At 39.6% G+C, this 18,617-nt stretch overlaps 1 protein-coding gene across 3 annotated transcripts in view; it reads right to left on the minus strand.

The window, feature by feature from the left end:
* Positions 1-18,617, minus strand: part of SMG6 (SMG6 nonsense mediated mRNA decay factor) — a 234,536-nt gene that overhangs the window by 99,904 nt on the left and 116,015 nt on the right. For all 3 annotated transcript variants that reach the window (XM_068530486.1, XM_068530488.1, XM_068530487.1), the window contains one exon: positions 16,056-16,257. In XM_068530486.1, the coding sequence (XP_068386587.1) occupies positions 16,056-16,257 (202 nt within the window). The remainder of the gene's footprint in view (positions 1-16,055; positions 16,258-18,617) is intronic.

The raw sequence follows: 18,617 nt of genomic DNA on the forward strand, positions 1-18,617 counted from the left end.
TTCCAACACTGCCAGAGTGAAGAGATTTTAATACCTTGTTAACATCCTTTGACAACCATCTGAGACTACAGAGAGGCCACACCCTAGAGTTAGACCTAATCTGAATCTGCATTAACTGTTCCTAAAACCCAGCCTAAAACAAATCTGCAGGGGAGACGGGGCTTGGAAATTGACTATCACCAAGTTATTGGGGCTTGGGAAACATCCTAGGTTTCTACATAGCTGCACTAATAATGTGTAAAAGCCAAGCCTATGCAAATCCCAGATGATCAAGCACTAATATAACTGCCTGTTAAAATTAAAAAAAAAAAAAAAAGAGGAAGGTAACAAGGTCCAGAATCTCTTTAACAAATTATCCACAAGGTCCAGTGATTTTAAACGAAAATCACTAGACACAAAGAAACAGTAAAATGCAATCCATATTCAATAGAAATCAAATGTGAGATGGCCCAGATGTTGGATTTGGCAGGCAAACACTTTAAAACAGCTATTTTAATAAATATGTCTAAAATATTAATGCGATAGATGTTCAAAGAATTAAAGGAAAATATGGTCTTAATGAGTAAACAAATAGGAAATGTCAGTAGAGAAAAGGAAATTAGGGAAATGAACTAAGTAGAAATTCTCTAACTGAAAAGAAATAATTAAATGTAAAGGTTCATTGGATAAATTTAACAGTGTATTGAACATGGCAGAAGAAAGAATCAGTAAACTTGAAGACAGACCATAGAAAGTAAGTAATCTGAAGACTAGAGAGAAAAATCACTGAGGATAAATGGAGCTTCACACATGTGTGAGATCATATAAAAATGTTTAACATACACCTAATTCGAATTCTGGGAAGAGAAGAGAGGGTATTTGGGGTAAGAAAAAAATGTCTGAAAGACACTCCAAGTTTGATTAAAAAATAGCAACTTATAGCTCTGAGAGGATCAGTGAACATCAAGTAGGATAAATGTAAAAAGAACTACACCTATGCACATCCCAATTAAACTTCTGAAAACAAAAGATAAAAAGGAAATATTCAAAGCAGCTCCCCAAAAAGATGCATTACATAGGGAAGCAAAAGAATGTTGATTTCTCATGAGAAAACAATGGGTATCAGGTAATAGAAGAAGTACATCTTGAAGATGCCAAAAGAAAAAGCTTCAATCTAGAACTCTATTCAGTTTTTAAAAAGTAAAAAAAAAAAAAAAAAAAAAAACCTTTAAAAACAAAGATAAAAAAAAAGAAAAAAGAAATAGAGACATTTTAAGATAAACAAAGGCTATGGGAATTTGTTACCAGCCAACCTGCTTATGTCCTGTAGGCTCAAGAGAAATGATACCAGATGGAAACTTGGATCTACTAAAAAGAATGAAGAGCACCATTAAATAAGTAGATTAATATAAAAGTCTATGTTTTCTTTTTGTTTGTAATTTACTTCAAGGCAGCTAACTGTTCAAGTAGAAATAATAACATGATATGATAGGATTTATAACATGATAAGTAAAAGAGAAGACAACTGTGCAAAACAAGAGGGAACGGTAAATGGAATTATGCTGTTTTAAGGTTATTACATTTGTGAAGTGTGAAGCAGGAAACAGGAAGCATAAGGTGTGAAGTGTAAAAAAAAGTACAATACTGACCTTAAATATCTTCTGAAAAGCTAAAGATGCAAATTGTTAGCCCTAGAACAACCACTGGGGGGAAAAAAATTAAAAGGGGTATAATTAAGATGACAAAAGCAAAGACTTCTTAAAACAGAAAAGGCACTAACCATAAAGAGAAATTCTGAAAAACTGAATTTCATCAAAATTAAATACTTTTGCTCTTCCAGATTCTGTTAAAAAAAAAAAGCCAGCCACACTGAGAGAAAATATTCACAGGACAAAATCTCACAAGGATTTTTGTCCAGAATACATAAAGAAGTTTTACAACTCTATTAGAAAACAATTTTTAAAAATGGGCAGGACTTCCCTGGTGGCACAGTGGTTAAGAATCCGCCTTCCAGTGCAGGAGATGCGAGTTCGATCCCTGGTCAGGGAACTAGATCCCACATGCATGCCGCAACTAAGAGTTCGCATGCCACAACTAAGGAGCCTGTGAGCTGCAACTAAGGAGCACACGTGCCACAACTAAAGGAGACAGTGAGCTGCAACTAAGGATCCCGCTGGCTGCAACTAAGGCCTGGTGCAACCAAAATAAATAAATAAATTAATTAAATTAAAATAAAGTAAAAAATTTTTAAATAAAAATAAATTAATTAATTAAAAATGGGCAACAGATTTGGACACTTCCCAAATGAGGATCTATGAATTGCTGATAAACACATGAAAAGATGCTCATCATTAGTTAGGAAAATGCCAATTAAAATTAAAATGAGATACACTAGAATGGCTAAAATCATAAAAACTAGAAATACCAAATACTGGCAAAGATGTGACGCAACCGGAACGCTCATACATTGCTAGTGGGAGTATAACGGTGCAATCACTTTGGAAAATAGTTTGGTAGTTTCCTTAAAGTCAGACATATAATTATCATATGACTGAACAATTCTATTTCTAGCAATTTACCCCAAAGAAATGAAAAAATTTGTCCACAAAAGACTGTACATTAATGTTCACAGCATCTTTATTCATAACACCTAAAAGATAAAAACAACCCAAATGGCCATGATCAAGTGGACGCATAAACAGACTGAGATATATCCATACAATGGAATACTGTTAATTAATAAAAGGTAATGAACTGCTGGAAAAACATAACAACATGGATCAATCTCATAGAAATTATGCTGAGTGGAAGAACAAAACATGAATGTATGATTCCACTTATATGAAATTCTAGAACATATAAAACTAATCTATAATGAGAATAAACAGATGCCTGGTTGCCTGGGGTGGGGAGTGGATGAGGGAGATTAACTGCAAAGAGGCATTTGGGAATATTCTGGGGAGATGGAAATATTTTGTATCTTGATTGGGGTGGTCCTTACACAGGTGCACACATACATCAGTGCATTCAAATGTATGATTTCATTGTATGTAGGTTACATATCAATAAATTGATTAATAAAAGTGAAGGTATGAACTTTAAATAAAATTATTTTTTTCACACATCTAAAATTATGAAGTAAAAATACATATTATTTTACAGATAAGAGGGACTACATTAGTAAAGAAAATTAAAAAGGGTGGGACAGGAAGTTCTGAGGCAGAAGTTTATGTCAATATCAAGGATTTTCTCTAAGTATCATACATCTTCCCTTTATCAATTTCAATTTTAATTTTTCATTATGGCCCACATTCATTAAGTCTTGAGCCAAAGATTACTTCTATGGATGTATGTAGATAGGTAGGCATACTTACATCGCTGACTCTCAGGTTTTTATGCGTGAGTTACCCCCATCAGCCAACTCTAAGAGCCACTGTTCATCTGTAAGCAATCCTGCCTGCAAAGCTTGGAATCCAGGGCATTGTCTTGATCTTCTGGTCCTTAGAGGCTGCACTACCACTACTCTTAGATTTTTTTTTTTTTTTTTTTTTTGGCTGTGTTGGGTCTTCGTTGTTGTGCGCGGGCTTTCTCTAGTTGCGGTGAAAGGGGGCTACTCTTCGTTGTGGTGCATGGGCTTCTCATTGCGGTGGCTTCTCTTGTTGCAGAGCAGGGGCTCTAGGCACATGGGCTTCAGTAGTTGCAGCACGTGGGCTCAGTAGCTGTGGCACACGGGCTTAGTTGCTCCACGGCATGTGGGATCTTCCCGGACCAGGGCTCGAACCCGTGTCCCCTGCATTGGCAGGCGGATTCTCAAGCACTGCACCACCAGGGGAGCCCCTACTCTTAGATTTTTTTTGCCCTTGAATACACTTCCAAAACAATGTAGCCCGTCCAGTGCATATATTCAGTGCCTCTTAGAGCAGTCTCAAGGGTTTGCCAAAAAATAAATCAAGTTGTCTTTTCAAAGACTCATATTCTAGACACTCCGGTATCTTTGGACCCAAGGCATTCAAAGATTTGAAGACCATCCAACCCAGAGAGAAAGCAGCAGGAAAATTCAATCTGAGCACCCCTTCCCCTCATATGAACTTTTACTTCTTTGTTCATCCTCAGGAACTATTATGGGAGATCAGATGATCTCCCTAAACCAGATCAATAGTTCCCAAGCTCCTGGTGAGAAATCAAGCTCCCAGTGAAAATAAAAGGACTGTCAAAGTGGAGAAGAGAACGGGAAGTATGTACTGGGCAGTGTGTTCAACCACTCTACTGTACTTATATTCAATTAAGAGTGTGTGCCCTAGACTTGGATTTGATTCCTTCATTCTTAGCTGTGTCAGCCTGGGCAAGTTCTTCCTAATAGTCAAAGTCCCATAGGGCTTTTGTGAAATTTAAATGAAATAATATAAAGCATTAAAACAGTGCCTAGCTACCAGAATCTAACACTACATTGTAAATCAACTATACTTCAATTAACAAACAAACAAGACAAACCAAAATAATCCAGTGCCTAGCACGTGATAAGCACTCACTAAAAGTCAGCTGTTTTGCTCTGGGTCCTCTTGGGAAAGGAGAGCCAGACATGTGACTTTTCATACATATTCAGGGTAAATGTATTTCTAGCGTTCTGAATATAACTTCTGAAGACCTCAGAAAACTATATGGCAACATGGAGGCAAAGCATATGAACTGTCAGGTAATATGCTATACATTCCAGAGTTAAAGATAGAATTAGGAAGCCTACTTATACCAGAGATATTATTTTTACCTCGACCAAAATCTTTGCCTAATGGCCGCAAATTCCTAAAACACAGTAATACAGACAAATGCAGACAAATTCCTAAAACACAGTAGTTCTTGGAGTGTGAAACCCAGACCATTGGCATCACCTGGGAACCTATTAGAAATCCAATTTTTCAGTCTCTCCTTCTCCTGACTAATCAGAAACTCTTGGGGATGGGGCCGAGCAAGTTTAACAAGCCCTCCAGGTGGTTTTGATGAATGCTAAGTGTGAGAATCAATATCCTAGAATAAAAAGAACACCTAGTCGTTCAACTATCCATAGCATGGGCCTAAAGATAACTGAGTCAACAGTGCCCATTTGGGGAATTAGATTTATAAATTAGGCAGTAACTGATATAATCTGAAGGGACTGAAGTAAATGGAAGTGGTAATTAGCAATTCTATAAATTTATATACAATTAGTAAAGAGGTGAGAGACAGCACACAAAGAAGGTGAGGGAGGGCAACAATGAGTAGACAGAGAGAAATATACAATACAAATGATCAGTGCCGAAGGGCCACTGGTGAAATGAGTCATCAAACAAACAAAGTGGCCCATCAAAGTATTCTTGCACCTAAAGTGAGAAGAGGCAAAAAGAAAAGAAAAGAAAAAAAAAGAGTCTATTTTTTGAGATATAAAATCAGAGGACTTTTCAAAACACTGTATAACTTTTACTAAGTTTATACCAATATCAAAGGCTCCTTTGATTAAACAGGCAAAATAGAGAAGGAAATAAATACAGCTTATAGTTCATTTCTAAATATCTGGCTGGAAACAATATTTCCTTAGATATCTACAGACTGACAGAAGCGCAAGAAGGAGAAACCAATTCAGAGGTTGAAAACAAAAGATCTTACCGAGCATGGTGTGACAAAGGAACCATACATGTCTTATTGCCTAAAAAATAGAGTGCTCTCCCTTCCAAGTTTCCAAAAGTTCTTATCTCATTCAGTATAAAAATAAAACACCTCTTGTACAAGGGTAACCAAAGAAAGTTCAAGTTATTCATAAAAAGCTTTTACAAATCATTAAGAAAAAAAATGGATAAGCCTTCTAATGGTGAAATAGACAAAGAACATAAGGTAATTCATAAAATGTGACACCAATACATATAATTGGTAAGCATAATACTTAAAAAAAACCCACCTTATTAGTAATCAAAGTATGAAAATCAAAACAATGAGATGCCATTTTTTGCCCATCTTTGGCAAAGTTACAAAAAAGTCAAACTATTCATGATTAGTGAGGATGCTAGATAACAGATATGATATTCTGCAGTTTAAACAGCTATAACTTTTTTGGGAGGGCAATTTGGCATTATCTATCAAAAGGCTTAAAAATCTGCACACCCTCTTTGACCTAGTAATTCCACCCAAAAATCTGCCTTACGAACTGATAAAATAGATATGTAAAGATTGCCTGAGATGGCATCATTTATAAAAGTGAAAAATCAGTAACTTTCTAAAATGCCTAATGATTAAGGAATAAAAATATTATGATATGCTCATACATGTTAATATAATGCAGCCATTAAAATTCACACTGTGAGTGAACATGGAAATATATTCAGGATATATTTATTGCTAAGTGAACAAGGTAGATTACAAAACAGTATATACAGTTTTATTCTATTTCTGTTAAAAAGCAAAAAACTTCACATATATCTACCTGTCCATCCTTCTATCCAGCCAGGATAGAAGATAGAAAGATCAAGGAATCTTTCATTTTCCTTATTGCTAATATTGATTTTTCTAATATTTCTTTAAATGAACATCTATTTTGTAATACAAAGAAAGACTTTTATACTAAAAAAACCTTAAAAAGCATACATTTCTGAGTTAAATAACTCTACTTCCAAAATCCCAACTGAAGTGACCAAACTGAATACACAGAGTATATCCCCCACTCCCCATGATGCCTCCTTTGTCTACTGTGTTCACAGCAAGGGCCGCGGAATCTAGAATAGCTCCTGACGCATAGCAGTCAATAGCTATTAAATGGGAAAATGCCATCCATCTGCCGTAAACCATAAAGAATTACTGCCAGATGGATAGAGGATAGCTGGAAACAGGTCATTAAGAGCCAATTCACAGCTTCCCTTCCTAAGAAAGCAACTTAGAAGAAAAAAATTTTCATCTTGCTTGATGTTAGTATGTAGATGTGGAATTGATTTTTGTATACTGACTTTATATCCAGCAACTTTGCTAAACTCACTTATTAATCTGAATAATTTATCCTTATTTTCTACGTATGAATCACATTATTTGCAATTAAAGATAGCTTTATTTTTTTCCCTTTCCAATCGTCTTTTTAGTACTTTATCTTATCTTACTGTACTGGTTAGAACCTTCAACATAAGCTGAATGAAACTGGTAATTAATCACCCTTATTTCTATTTCTTGACATGCTTGGTGGTAATACAGTTGCTCACTTTGTGATGAGTCTTCTTGTTTTACATATTTCCATACATATATTTCATAATTAAAAAGGTTAAAAAAGAAAAAGAAAGCAGCAAGAGAAGAAACCATGAAGAGCCTGGCAAAATTCTCCAGTTTGGAAGGGTCAATTAGTTTCCTATTGCTGCTGTAACAAAATACCACAAATTTAATGACTTAAAACAAAACAATTTATTATTCTACAGTCTGAGAGATCAGAAGTCCTAAACTCAAGATGTTGGCAGGGCTGTGTTCTTTCTGGAGGCTCCATGGGAAAATCTGTTTCCTTGCCTTTTCTAGCGTCTAGAGGCCACCTGGCATTCCTTGGCTCATGGTCCCTTCCTCCATCTTCAAGGCCAGCAGGATACTATTTCCAAATCTCTCTCTCTCTCTCTGTGACTTCTGGTTCCATCACCACATTTCCCTCTTCTGACCCTGACACTCCTGCCTCCTTGCAAGGACCTTCGTGATTACGTTAAACCACCTGGATAATCTGGGGTCATCTTCCCATCTCAATATCCTTAACTTAAACGCATCTGCAAAGGCCCTTTTGCCTTGTAACGTAACTTATTTAACAGATTTTGGGGAATAAGATATGGACCATCTTTAGGGGAGGGCATTATTCTGCCTACCACAAAATGTGAGGGTATGGGGGCAGATGCAGAACACCGCATGGAAGACTTCACTGCTACAAATCAGTACCAATCACAAGCAGCAGTTCAGAGAGGCCCAGGTAAATGTAAGTGGGAAGTGGCCAGAGGGTGGAAGTTCTTCTTGACATGGTAGGCCACAGCTCCAGGAAGGAGGTCAGAAATTGCTATATCATTTATGTGAAACAGAAACTGGACATGGGATACTCGTTCTGGTACAGGAGCTCCATTATATACAGGAAAGAAAATGTAGAAAATAAATTCATATGTTGAGTTGAGAATGCACACCACCTGGCCTCCTCCCCAGCCGCTTCAGGGTGGTGACTTGGTAATACAAACTTATATATCAAACAGTTTTAGACTTGAGAAGGGGATTCTAAATGATATTTGTAGGTAAAGAAGGCATCCAGTGAGAATCTACCTAACCTGTTGTGGAGAAAATATCAGAACTGAGTAAACCTTTCTTTGTTCAAAGAAATATAAAAGGCCAGAATCAGATTGTAGAAATACAAGTGGGGGCCTATGAAAAGAGTCTGCAAGATAAAAAAGGGAACAGAGCATGCAAAGAGACAGAGAAATAGAGAATACTTGGGGGAAAAATGTTAGCTGAAGGAGACAGTATCTGCTTTACTCTTACAATTGGATTTTTAAAATCATAGATTCTGTGAAGTATGCTAAAATATAAATGATGAAACAAAACAGATAAAGGAGACCTTGGTAAAAGGCAGGCAAAAATATAAACATTACAGGATAAGATAGGGAAATAACGTAAGGCAACGAATAATGCAACAGCAGACTTAAGAACTGAATTAGAGGGCTTCCCTGGTGGCGCAGTGGTTGAGAATCTGCCTGCCAGTGCAGGGGACACGGGTTCGAGCCCTGGTCTGGGAAGGTCCCACATGCCGTGGAGCAAATGGGCCCGTGAGCCACAATTACTGAGCCTGCGCATCTGGAGCCTGTGCTCCGCAACAAGAGAGGCCGCGATAGTGAGAGGCCCGCGCACCGTGATGAAGAGTGGCCCCCGCTTGCCACAACTAGAGAAAGCCCTCGCACAGAAACGAAGACCCAACACAGCCATAAAATAGAAAATAAATTAATTAAAAAAAAAAAAAAAAAAAAAAAAAAAAAAAAAAAAGAACTGAATTAGAAGCAGTAAAGAGTAGAATCAGCACTATAAAAATCTGAATCAATTAAAGACAGGAAAAACTTGAGAAACCTTCCGACATTGCAGAGGCAGAGCAAAAAGGGATTAAAACGATGACAGAAAAATATGTACAGGACAAAGAACAGAGATCTAATATACATGTTAGGAGAAAAGAAATTACTGAAGAAAAGAACAAACACAACATTAGTAATCAAAGACATGGGAGATGAAAACTTTCCTGATCTAAAGATAGAACTGCATCTGCTTATTTAAAGAGCTCATTATGTGCCATGAAAAATTAAAGTACAGAGCTCAACATCTAAACAAATCCTCATACAATTTGAAATTCAAGATTTAAAGAGTTGTAAGTTACCCGTGCTGTATGAAAAAAAAAAAAAAGTTTACCTACAAAGGAAGAAAAACCAGACTTTTCTCCAATTTTTCCTAACCATTAATGCAATGGAATAATAGCTATTGTTTTAAAGGGGAAAGAAGTTGACCTAAGCTAAGTTGCCATTCATGTGCAAGGGCAAAATAAGAACACTCTCAAAACACAAGTGTTCAAAAAGTAGTCATGAAGAATGTCCTCGATATACTGTTTAACGAAAAGAACAAAGTAAGGAAGAGAACGTATATCGCACTATCATTTTGATCATATATGTATATATGTTTATAAATATGTTTCAATGGGCATAGAAGTGGTCTAAAAAGATAAATATCAAATTGCTAACAGTGGTTATCCCTAGAGGGTGACTTTGACTATATATTTTTTTGAATTGTTTGACCCTTTTGCTTGAGTATGTATATTACTACTGTATTTCACAAAAATCACCTTCATTTTTAAAAAGCCTCCATGTTATCTTTGCTGAAAAAAATTCTACAATGTTGTATATGAATAACAGATGAATCAAAGTAAAGAACATAAGAATGGGAAAGCCATAGAATAAAAAGACAAAAACGGTGAAAACTGAACACTGAAAACACTTACTATAAAATTAATTCTAAATAACTATTGTAAATTTAGAAACAAAATGCAACTGTGTGAAAAAGAAAATACATATTGTAAACAGTCCTAATTTTCACATCTTAAATATGGGATAGTCAATTGTTTTTTTTTTCCCCTTTCACTCTTGATGTTGATACTTTGAGAATAGAAGATTATGTATGTTTTTCAAAAAATTAGTCACTGGTAGCACTTAAACTTAGTATTTTCCAGACCACCAAAAAACAAAGGCCACATTTCCCCCCAAACTACATATGTATGTATGTATATATGTATGTGTGTGTGTGTATAAAAACAAGGGTGTTTAAAAAACATAAAACAAGAACAAAGCATATACTGTATGGTCCCAATTTTATGAAAGGGAAAGAATAAGTACACACATATAAGCATGGGGGCGGGGGAAAGACTGAAAGGACATATATGAAACCTTAACACCAGTTAATTTTAGGTGGTAGTTTGTACGTGATTTTTATTTTCTTGTGCTTTTCTATATTTTCTATTTAAAATATCTGGGGGTAATTATGTGCACAACAAACATGCCCAAAATATCATTTAACAAACAGACAAGCCACTAGTTTCAAAAGTTGGACAATTTAGGTCCAGTGGTTAAGAATCCTCCTGCCAATGCAGGGGACATGGGTTCGAGCCCTGGTCTGGGAAGATCCCACATGACGCGGAGCAACTAAGCCCACGCGCCACAACTACTGAGCCTGCGCTCTAGAGCCCATGAGCCACAACTACTGAAGCCCGCGCGCCTAGAGCCCATGCTCCACAACAAGAGAAGCCACCACAATGAGTAGCCCACACACCTCAACGAAGAGTAGCCCCCGCTAGCTGCAACTAGAGAAAGACCGCACGCAGCAACGAAGACCTAACGCAGCCAAAAATAAAATTAAAAAAAAAAAAAGTTGGACAATTTAAACCTCATCTTTAACCTCAATTACATATTTTATTAATGACAAAGCTTCCTGGGATCCTACATCCAGACAGAAAGCAAAGATTACTGTAAGAATGAATGGGATGTGATCGTGAGACTTATAACATCACCATATAATATGACCTATAATTTATTCCCTAAACAAGCCAAAGGGTGGCCCCAGCATTAGCTTGTTGGAAAGTTCTTCACTTAGTTCTTGATCAGATAATATGGGAAGGAAAACAAAGAAGATCACACAGATTAATCTTCCTGGGGATGCTAGAATGAGGATTGCTTACATCTATTTATGACATCAATGTTTTGCTTCTCATTAAATGGCTAGACCATTAGAGCCTAAGGAAAGACACAGCCTGTCACTAAATAAATCCTTGTTCAGTACCACCTATAGCTATACAATCACATGCATTTATTTTGAAGATGACAATTAAGCTTTTTTGATATTGACTAACATATAAAATGAACTTAACATCTTTCTCCTAAAACAGTTTTCTTTTTATCACTTCTCCTATCTGCCTATAGGGCTACTGGGGTTTCAATGAGGAAATACATGTAAAGAGCTTAGCACAGTGCCTGGAACATGATTATTGACTACAAAATCTTAAATTTATTATTATTATGGTTTGATTACTTTTTTTTTTTTTTAATAAAGTCCTTCAATCAGTTGTTTATTTATTTATTTATTTATGGCTGTGTTGGGTCTTCGTTTCTGTGCGAGGGCTTTCTCTAGTTGCGGCAAGCGGGGGCCACTCTTCATCGCGGTGCGCGGGCCCTACACTATCGCGGCCTCTCTTGTTGCGGAGAACAGGCTCCAGACGCGCAGGCTCAGCAATTGTGGCTCACGGGCCCAGTTGCCCCACGGCATGTGGGATCTTCTCAGACCAGGGCTCGAACCCGTGTCCCCTGCATTAGCAGGCAGACTCTCAACCACTGCGCCACCAGGGAAGCCCGGTTTGATTACTTTTTCAATCACTTATGCTTACTCAGTATAATGCGGCAGAAAGGACATGGAGTTTTATTTATTTATTCCTTTAAAACTTGTTCTTATGAAAAATTTCATATATATACAAAAGTAGAATACTATAATAAACTCCATGTACCCATTATTCAGATTTAATAATGATCAATATTTGGCCTTTTTTTCCCCATCTACACTCCTGTCCACCTTCCTCCCCACATTATTTTGAAGCAAAGCCTAGATGTCAAACCATTCATAAGAACATGATGTTCTGAAGTCATACAGACAAGGATTCTAATCCTGTACCTCATCACTTAGCTACATAACCTTGGATAAGCTACTTAACCTCTGAATTTAGGTGCCGAGCAGCCACTCAACGAACCTAAGATCAATCTCTCCTAGTTGGCTCTAATTTTCAACATCTGTGATGTTTCTCTCTAAATGTAACCAGCTCCATCCACTCTATTGCTTTTACCCTAATCTGTACTCTTTATCTTACTTTTGGATAATCCCAACAGCAACCTGTTTTCTCACCTCTTACTCATCCCATACCTGGGTTTTCTACTATGGTTTGTTTCTTTCAGGCAGAATATTAATGCTGTAAAATGTTCAGTAAATCAGAAAGATCAAGGGTGAAGCAAATTTGGGAAAGATAGCAAAGGGTATCCCCCTCGCAATGAACACCACATTAAAACTCCAAGAAGTCTTTCAGTAATGGATTCTGTCTAATATTGTGTTACCCTAACTTACATGATTGTGAAACTCTTTTTTTTCACCTAACTATTAAGAACCTATAAAACTAGAGTTTCGTGGAACATGCTTGGGAAATACAGTGATAGGTTAATGCCAAATCAGTGCTCCTTGAGCAATGGCTTCATTGGGAAACTACCAACTCTACAAAATTTCAAGAGTTCCTCCTATAGGTTCAAATTAACTTAGGTTGCTTCTCACATCTTTGTATATGCCGTTAAGTTGTCTCCCAAACTAGGAGGGTGTTTGCCTTGTATGTCTGGATTTCTCTTGTGTGTGCAGGTGTGTAATATAGGTCGCTCAGTGAATGCCTGTTGAGTGTGCACCCAGGCTGGACAAAACATGTGACTAATCTCCATCAGCAGTGAAACTGCTCATGTTGCTGCTACAAAGTCCTTGAGATACTTTACATTTCTTAGTAGTGAACACTAGAAGCTGGAGAAGATGTCTATCTTCTTCGGATATCTAAGAGGTCAAGAGCTCCTAAAAAGTCCCTCTGGACACATCCATACTAATCTTCCAGGTCAACCACGGAGATGTTTCCTATGTTTCCATCATTCTTCACTCCTCTCTTGAGCCTCAGTTGTCTCTTTTATAAAATGAAGGTACAAATACCTACTTGGCAGGCATATTGTGAGGACTTAATGAAATAATAGAATTACCTCATCCTGGGACTGATACATGCTAGATATTCAAGAGATGTTATTTTTCTCTGCCATGGAGAATAAAGCAGAGAAAAAGGAAAAGGAAGGCACGTAACATCTTATATAGGGTAGCCAGGGAAGACCTCTCCAACAAGGTGGCATTGAGAAGGCAGTGAGAGTGCCACACAGCTATCTGGGGACGGGGTGTTCCAGGTTAAGAGGAAAGCAAGTACAAAGACCGTGAGGCACAAGTGTGTGGCTTGTCTGAGGAACAGCAAGGACGACTATGTGACTAGGGCATACTGGGCACAAGGAAAGCAGCAGGAGCTGGATCAGAGCATGAACAAAGAAGTGACATGATCTTATTGATGTTTTAAAAAGATCATTCCAGTGGCTGTGTTGAAAACAGACTGGAGAGTAGGAGGAGGGAGGAATAAGAGAAACCAGTCAGAAGGCATTTTGTTGAATCGACCTAGGGTGTAGTGGTAAGAAAGAGTTGCATTTGCGTTTATTTTGAGGGTAAGGAAGACGTGGATTGCTGACGGATTAGTTACGGAGGTGTGAGAAGGAGAGAGGAGCCAAGAATAACCCCAAGAATTTTGACATGAGCACCCCCAAAGTCAAAGCTGCCATTTACCGAGATGGGAAGACTGAAGAAAGACCAGGTTTGGGGGAGAGAAATTCAGGAGTTTGGATCTGGAGATGTTGTGTTGGGCACACCTATTTCACAGTCCTTGAAGTGGAGACCCACCTTAGTCTCAATGAGCTGTGACTGCCCCGGGCAGCCTGTGATTCACGACCACAGGCTGCGGGCATGGACCACTGGCTCTGTGTTCTTCTTGCCAGGTCATATATTGTATTTACCATATACTGTATCATACACATGTATCATATGCTAACACTAAAGCTGGGAGAGCTCATGAGAAAACAGGGCTTAGCAAGTCTAAAGCTGGACAGGACTCCTTCCTTGTTCTGCACTGAAAGACAGCTGACCCAATCGCCAACTCTCAAAAGCACCCTCCAGAGTCAAGACCACCCTGTGATCACAGAAAAACAGTACGTACTAGGATTCCCCTGGCCCAAGCCATGGCTACCCAGTTTCTCTTCCAACTCTTCTAACTGAACATCTTCCACAAAGTCTGAACTTTGTTAGCTGTCCTCTGCCTCACACACTACAACTCCCCATTATTATTCCCTTCTGAGACTAGAAGAGCAGGATTTTATTCCAACTTCTCATTGGAAAAGCATAAAATGAGTACTCCTCTTGAGAGACAAAGGTTCTCACATTCCCAGTATTAACCATTAAATGTACCCAAAGAGAATGAGTTTTTGATATGTCAATGTCTAGAACCTTTATCTATGTATAGAAACGTAACCATAGGGAATATATGAAAAAAATTCTACTATAAGGAATCACCTGTTTATAATAGTTCAAAAATTCAGGACAGTCCCTTGGTTCAATAAAGCAAAGACTGGTTAAAGAAATCTTGGCATAGAAAAGGATACTAAATGATCATCAAAAATGATTCCGAATAAGAATACATTAAAAGATACTACATGAAAAAAGCAAATTATAAATAACATGTATAATATGACCCCCCGTTTTTTTTGTTAAAAAAAAAGTGTGTGTTTATACCATAAGTTAAATATGATTGTATGTAATTAGCAAAAATAACAGTTATGTTACCAGTTGGTAGAGGGATTGTGGATACGTTTTTCTTCTTTTTACTTGTCTACAAGGAACATATATTCTTTTTTCACTAAGAATGAGTTAAAAAATTTTTATATTCAACATAAAATCTCTCATATTTGTAGCTTATGCTTGGAATTTAGTTTTTACTATCTGACATTAAAAAAACCCAAAAAACCAAAAACAACTACCTACACCTCTGTACATACTTCATCTAGGTCAAAAGACTTCCTTCTGAGAAGCCACTTGTGGACTCTCCCCGAAAGGCTCTCCCCTCGGGGATGTGATACTAACGACTCCACAGAGGGGTCAGTCACTGAGTTCCCCCGCTCAGCGCAGGAGACCCTGCTCCCAGGGTCTGTGGGCACGACTTCCCCAGCCATGCAACCGCTACACAGGAATGTGAAGCAGAATGGACTGCTCTACTCTCCACACCTGGCCACAGACACAACTGTTAAGCAGAGACTACGAGTTCCACAGTCCCCACCAGGGCAACAGGCAATGGGCTTTGTTTTCTATAAACAGACAGACAAGGAAAAAGTTCAGGTTAAAACACAGTCCTCGGAGGAAGAAAAATAGAAACCAGGCAGCGGGGAATGCTTCATACTCCTAAAAGCTTTTTTTGTAAGTTAACACATGGTGTCTGCTTCTCTCTAGTCACCTATTTATCACTCTCCTCCTTAGAGAAGGGAAAAAGCCCTGGCTGTTTTCCTAGTGCAGAGTTTTGTGGCTGGGGGGAAGGATGAAAGGGGGGAGGAAGGAGGGTGCTTTAAGCATGATGCAAACCATTTGGAGCTGAGTGAGAGCACTGCCAACACAAGCTGCACTATTTAAACAAGTGAGGAAATGATCGTATATACAACATGCCAGTGAGCGCACACACACACCAAAGGAAGTCGAGAGGGCTTTTTTTTTTCAGGACGCAGAGCTGGATGTCAGCGGCTAAAAGGTCGATATTTTCCCTTAACACCCTTCTCAATGACTTAATCATGTTCCGTTTGCACAGAAAACTTCCCAAGAATAAAAAGGTCTGGAGAATTAAGAGGAGGGGTGAATGGGGAGGGAGGGATGTTTGGCCTGGGGCTGACCTTATCCGAGGTTTTCTCCACGTAGCAGGGGTCCTGAGGGGCAGCCAGCAAGGGTACAAAGCCCGAGAGAAGCCGATCCTCTTCCAGGATAAGGAGGGTGAGGTCATCGTCCGGGTCCTTGTACAGTGGCACCTCAGACTGATTCACTGCAGTCAGTATGTTACAGAAATCAGCCAGCATCGACCATACATCCACAGCAACCCTGTGAGAAAGAAGGTAAGAAAAGAAGAGCAGCTCTAAAGAGGAACCAGTTAAAGTATTCTAAGCACTTGTGGGCAGGGAGGTACTCGTGGCACTTGCTGTCTACGGCTGGCATCTGCCAGGAAATCTAACCCAAAAAGCTAGGATACAAAATTGCGCCCGTGGCAGTAATCTGGTGGGTGTGTGTCCATCTATGCAAAGTTGAAATTGATTAGGGGGAGTTTTTAATCCTAACCAGAAAGGAAAAAGAACTTAAGAGCATCAGTTGCCTAATGCAGGTCCTGTCACCTTTCCAGACAGTGTGCCTGAGACACTTATTCAAACACTCAAGACAACCAGTGCCTGAGGCAGCTCCCAGAATTCCCCTTCTCCTGTCCAGCCAAGTATATGCCACACAGACAGCAACACAGTGCCAATCTCCCCTCCTCCCACGCAGCCAGAGGGGCCAGTCACACCAGGCAAAGAGTCATGTGGTTATTACCTCCCACCCCAGTCCCCTACAATGCTTTAGAAATCTCTTCCTACATATAAGTAGGAAAACAATCAAACACACCCACCAAAAACCACATTCCTGGCCTGCCAAGATCTTCCCAGGAGGGTAAACCTTCCCATGCATTTCAGCCGACAAACCAGTATCAGTGCTGTCTTGGCCATCCCTCTCCCTCTCCTCTCCCTCACCTGTGGAAGGTTAGATATAGGGTGACCAACTGTTCTGGTTTGCCTGGGATTTGTCCCAGTTTTAGCACCCAAAGTCCCATGTCACCAGAAACCCCTCAGTCCTGGGCAAACTGGGATGACTGCTCATTCCTAATTGCACATCACCAAGTCCTAGTTGAACCTAAGAAATCTTGAAAATGCAAAGTCTAGCTCTCCCCATTTCAAACTCCAGGGCAGAATTAGAAAAAGAAGGTTCACTTCTCTGTCACCATCATTTGTCAAAAATCTACTGTGGTTCATATCCCTGCTTTGATGGGTGCTAATGATCCTTAAGAGCTTTCTTTTTTGTCTGCACAGGACGCAGCTCAAATAGCCAAACTGTAGTCAGATCCAGGGCTTGCCAAATCCATAGGCCCTGGGCTGTACAAGACTTGGCTTTCTTTTCCAGAAGACTACCTTAACCAGGGACTCTGGAACAGGCAGTGCCCTATGGATGCTAAGTTGTACTCTGAAAGGAGTGAGCTGCACAGAAGAACAAAGAAAAGCTTTACAATTAAGGCTCAAGAGGTGGAGCGGCAAGAGGCAAGAAGCAAAGAGAGCTATAAGAGCGAGCTACATCCTGGAATCTTCCCAGAGGAGTTACTGCGCATGAGCCAAATCTGCTAGGGAGGGGCCTCAGACCTAAGCAATGTGTTTCTCCTGGAGACTGGGAGCCTTTGGGAGATGGCAGAGAAGAGGGCATTCAAGGGACACGGCACTGAAGGTGATGCTGGGGGAGAAAGTGGAATAGAGGTGTGGGGACTCCTTGACTGGCTCCAGGTGGAAGGAGGCTGCACTGGTTTATTTACTGTAATCACTGCACTAGGAAAAGGCAATGAAATGAAACATCTTGTTTTCAAGAGTGTCCTGGGAACCAGGCGGAACACAGCTCCATTAATCATACAACGGCACATAATCAACACACATGTACTGCACAAGTAACTCGCCTCACAGGCTTTGCCCAGGAAAAAGAACATGTTTGGGAAGAATCACCGGAGGGACGAGAGTTTTCTAAAGCCTCTCTCTGCACAGACACCGACAACCAGGCTCATTCACAAAGCTCCATCTTTTGGCTCGGCTGAGTTTGGCTGTCAGAAATGTTTAAATATGGAAAAAAATAAACAGTTGCAACACGTTTTAGTGCAGAGATCTGCCTGAGCCCCTTTGTGATGTAATGGGAAACGCAGCATTCAGGCTACCAGCTGTAGAATAAACAGAACTTCGAGGGTTAAAAGGAACTGAACTTTCCACGACCCCATCTGCAGAGAAGAAAATAATAAGAGGAATGATGCACTGCCCCACAGCTCTGATAGTTTATCCTCCGGTCCCGGCTGCAGAGACAAGCACCGGATGTGATAGGGCTGCTCAGGGCCGCCTCCGAGGTTAGCGCTGCCCATGGGAGACGCACAGGGAGGCTCTTCCAGCTCCCCGCTTCCTCCCCCAGTGCCCTGCTGGCCACTTGAGCCCACTGCCTGAGTCTGATCCCACAGCGCTGGTGAGCTCTGGCCAACAGGCACTGCTCGGCTGCAGAGCAGCAATTTGGAAAATAAACAGGAAAGACGACAGTGAGAAGGAAGAAGGTGAAAAGTCTCCCAGCTGAATTCTTGGCTTGAGGGCCTTGGTTGGTGCTGTGCAGGTCAAGGCTGCTTCAGGACGTAGATGGGG

The sequence above is a fragment of the Eschrichtius robustus genome, chromosome 20, assembly GCF_028021215.1.
Source record: "Eschrichtius robustus isolate mEscRob2 chromosome 20, mEscRob2.pri, whole genome shotgun sequence".
In the NCBI taxonomy this organism is placed as follows: Eukaryota; Metazoa; Chordata; class Mammalia; order Artiodactyla; family Eschrichtiidae; genus Eschrichtius; species Eschrichtius robustus.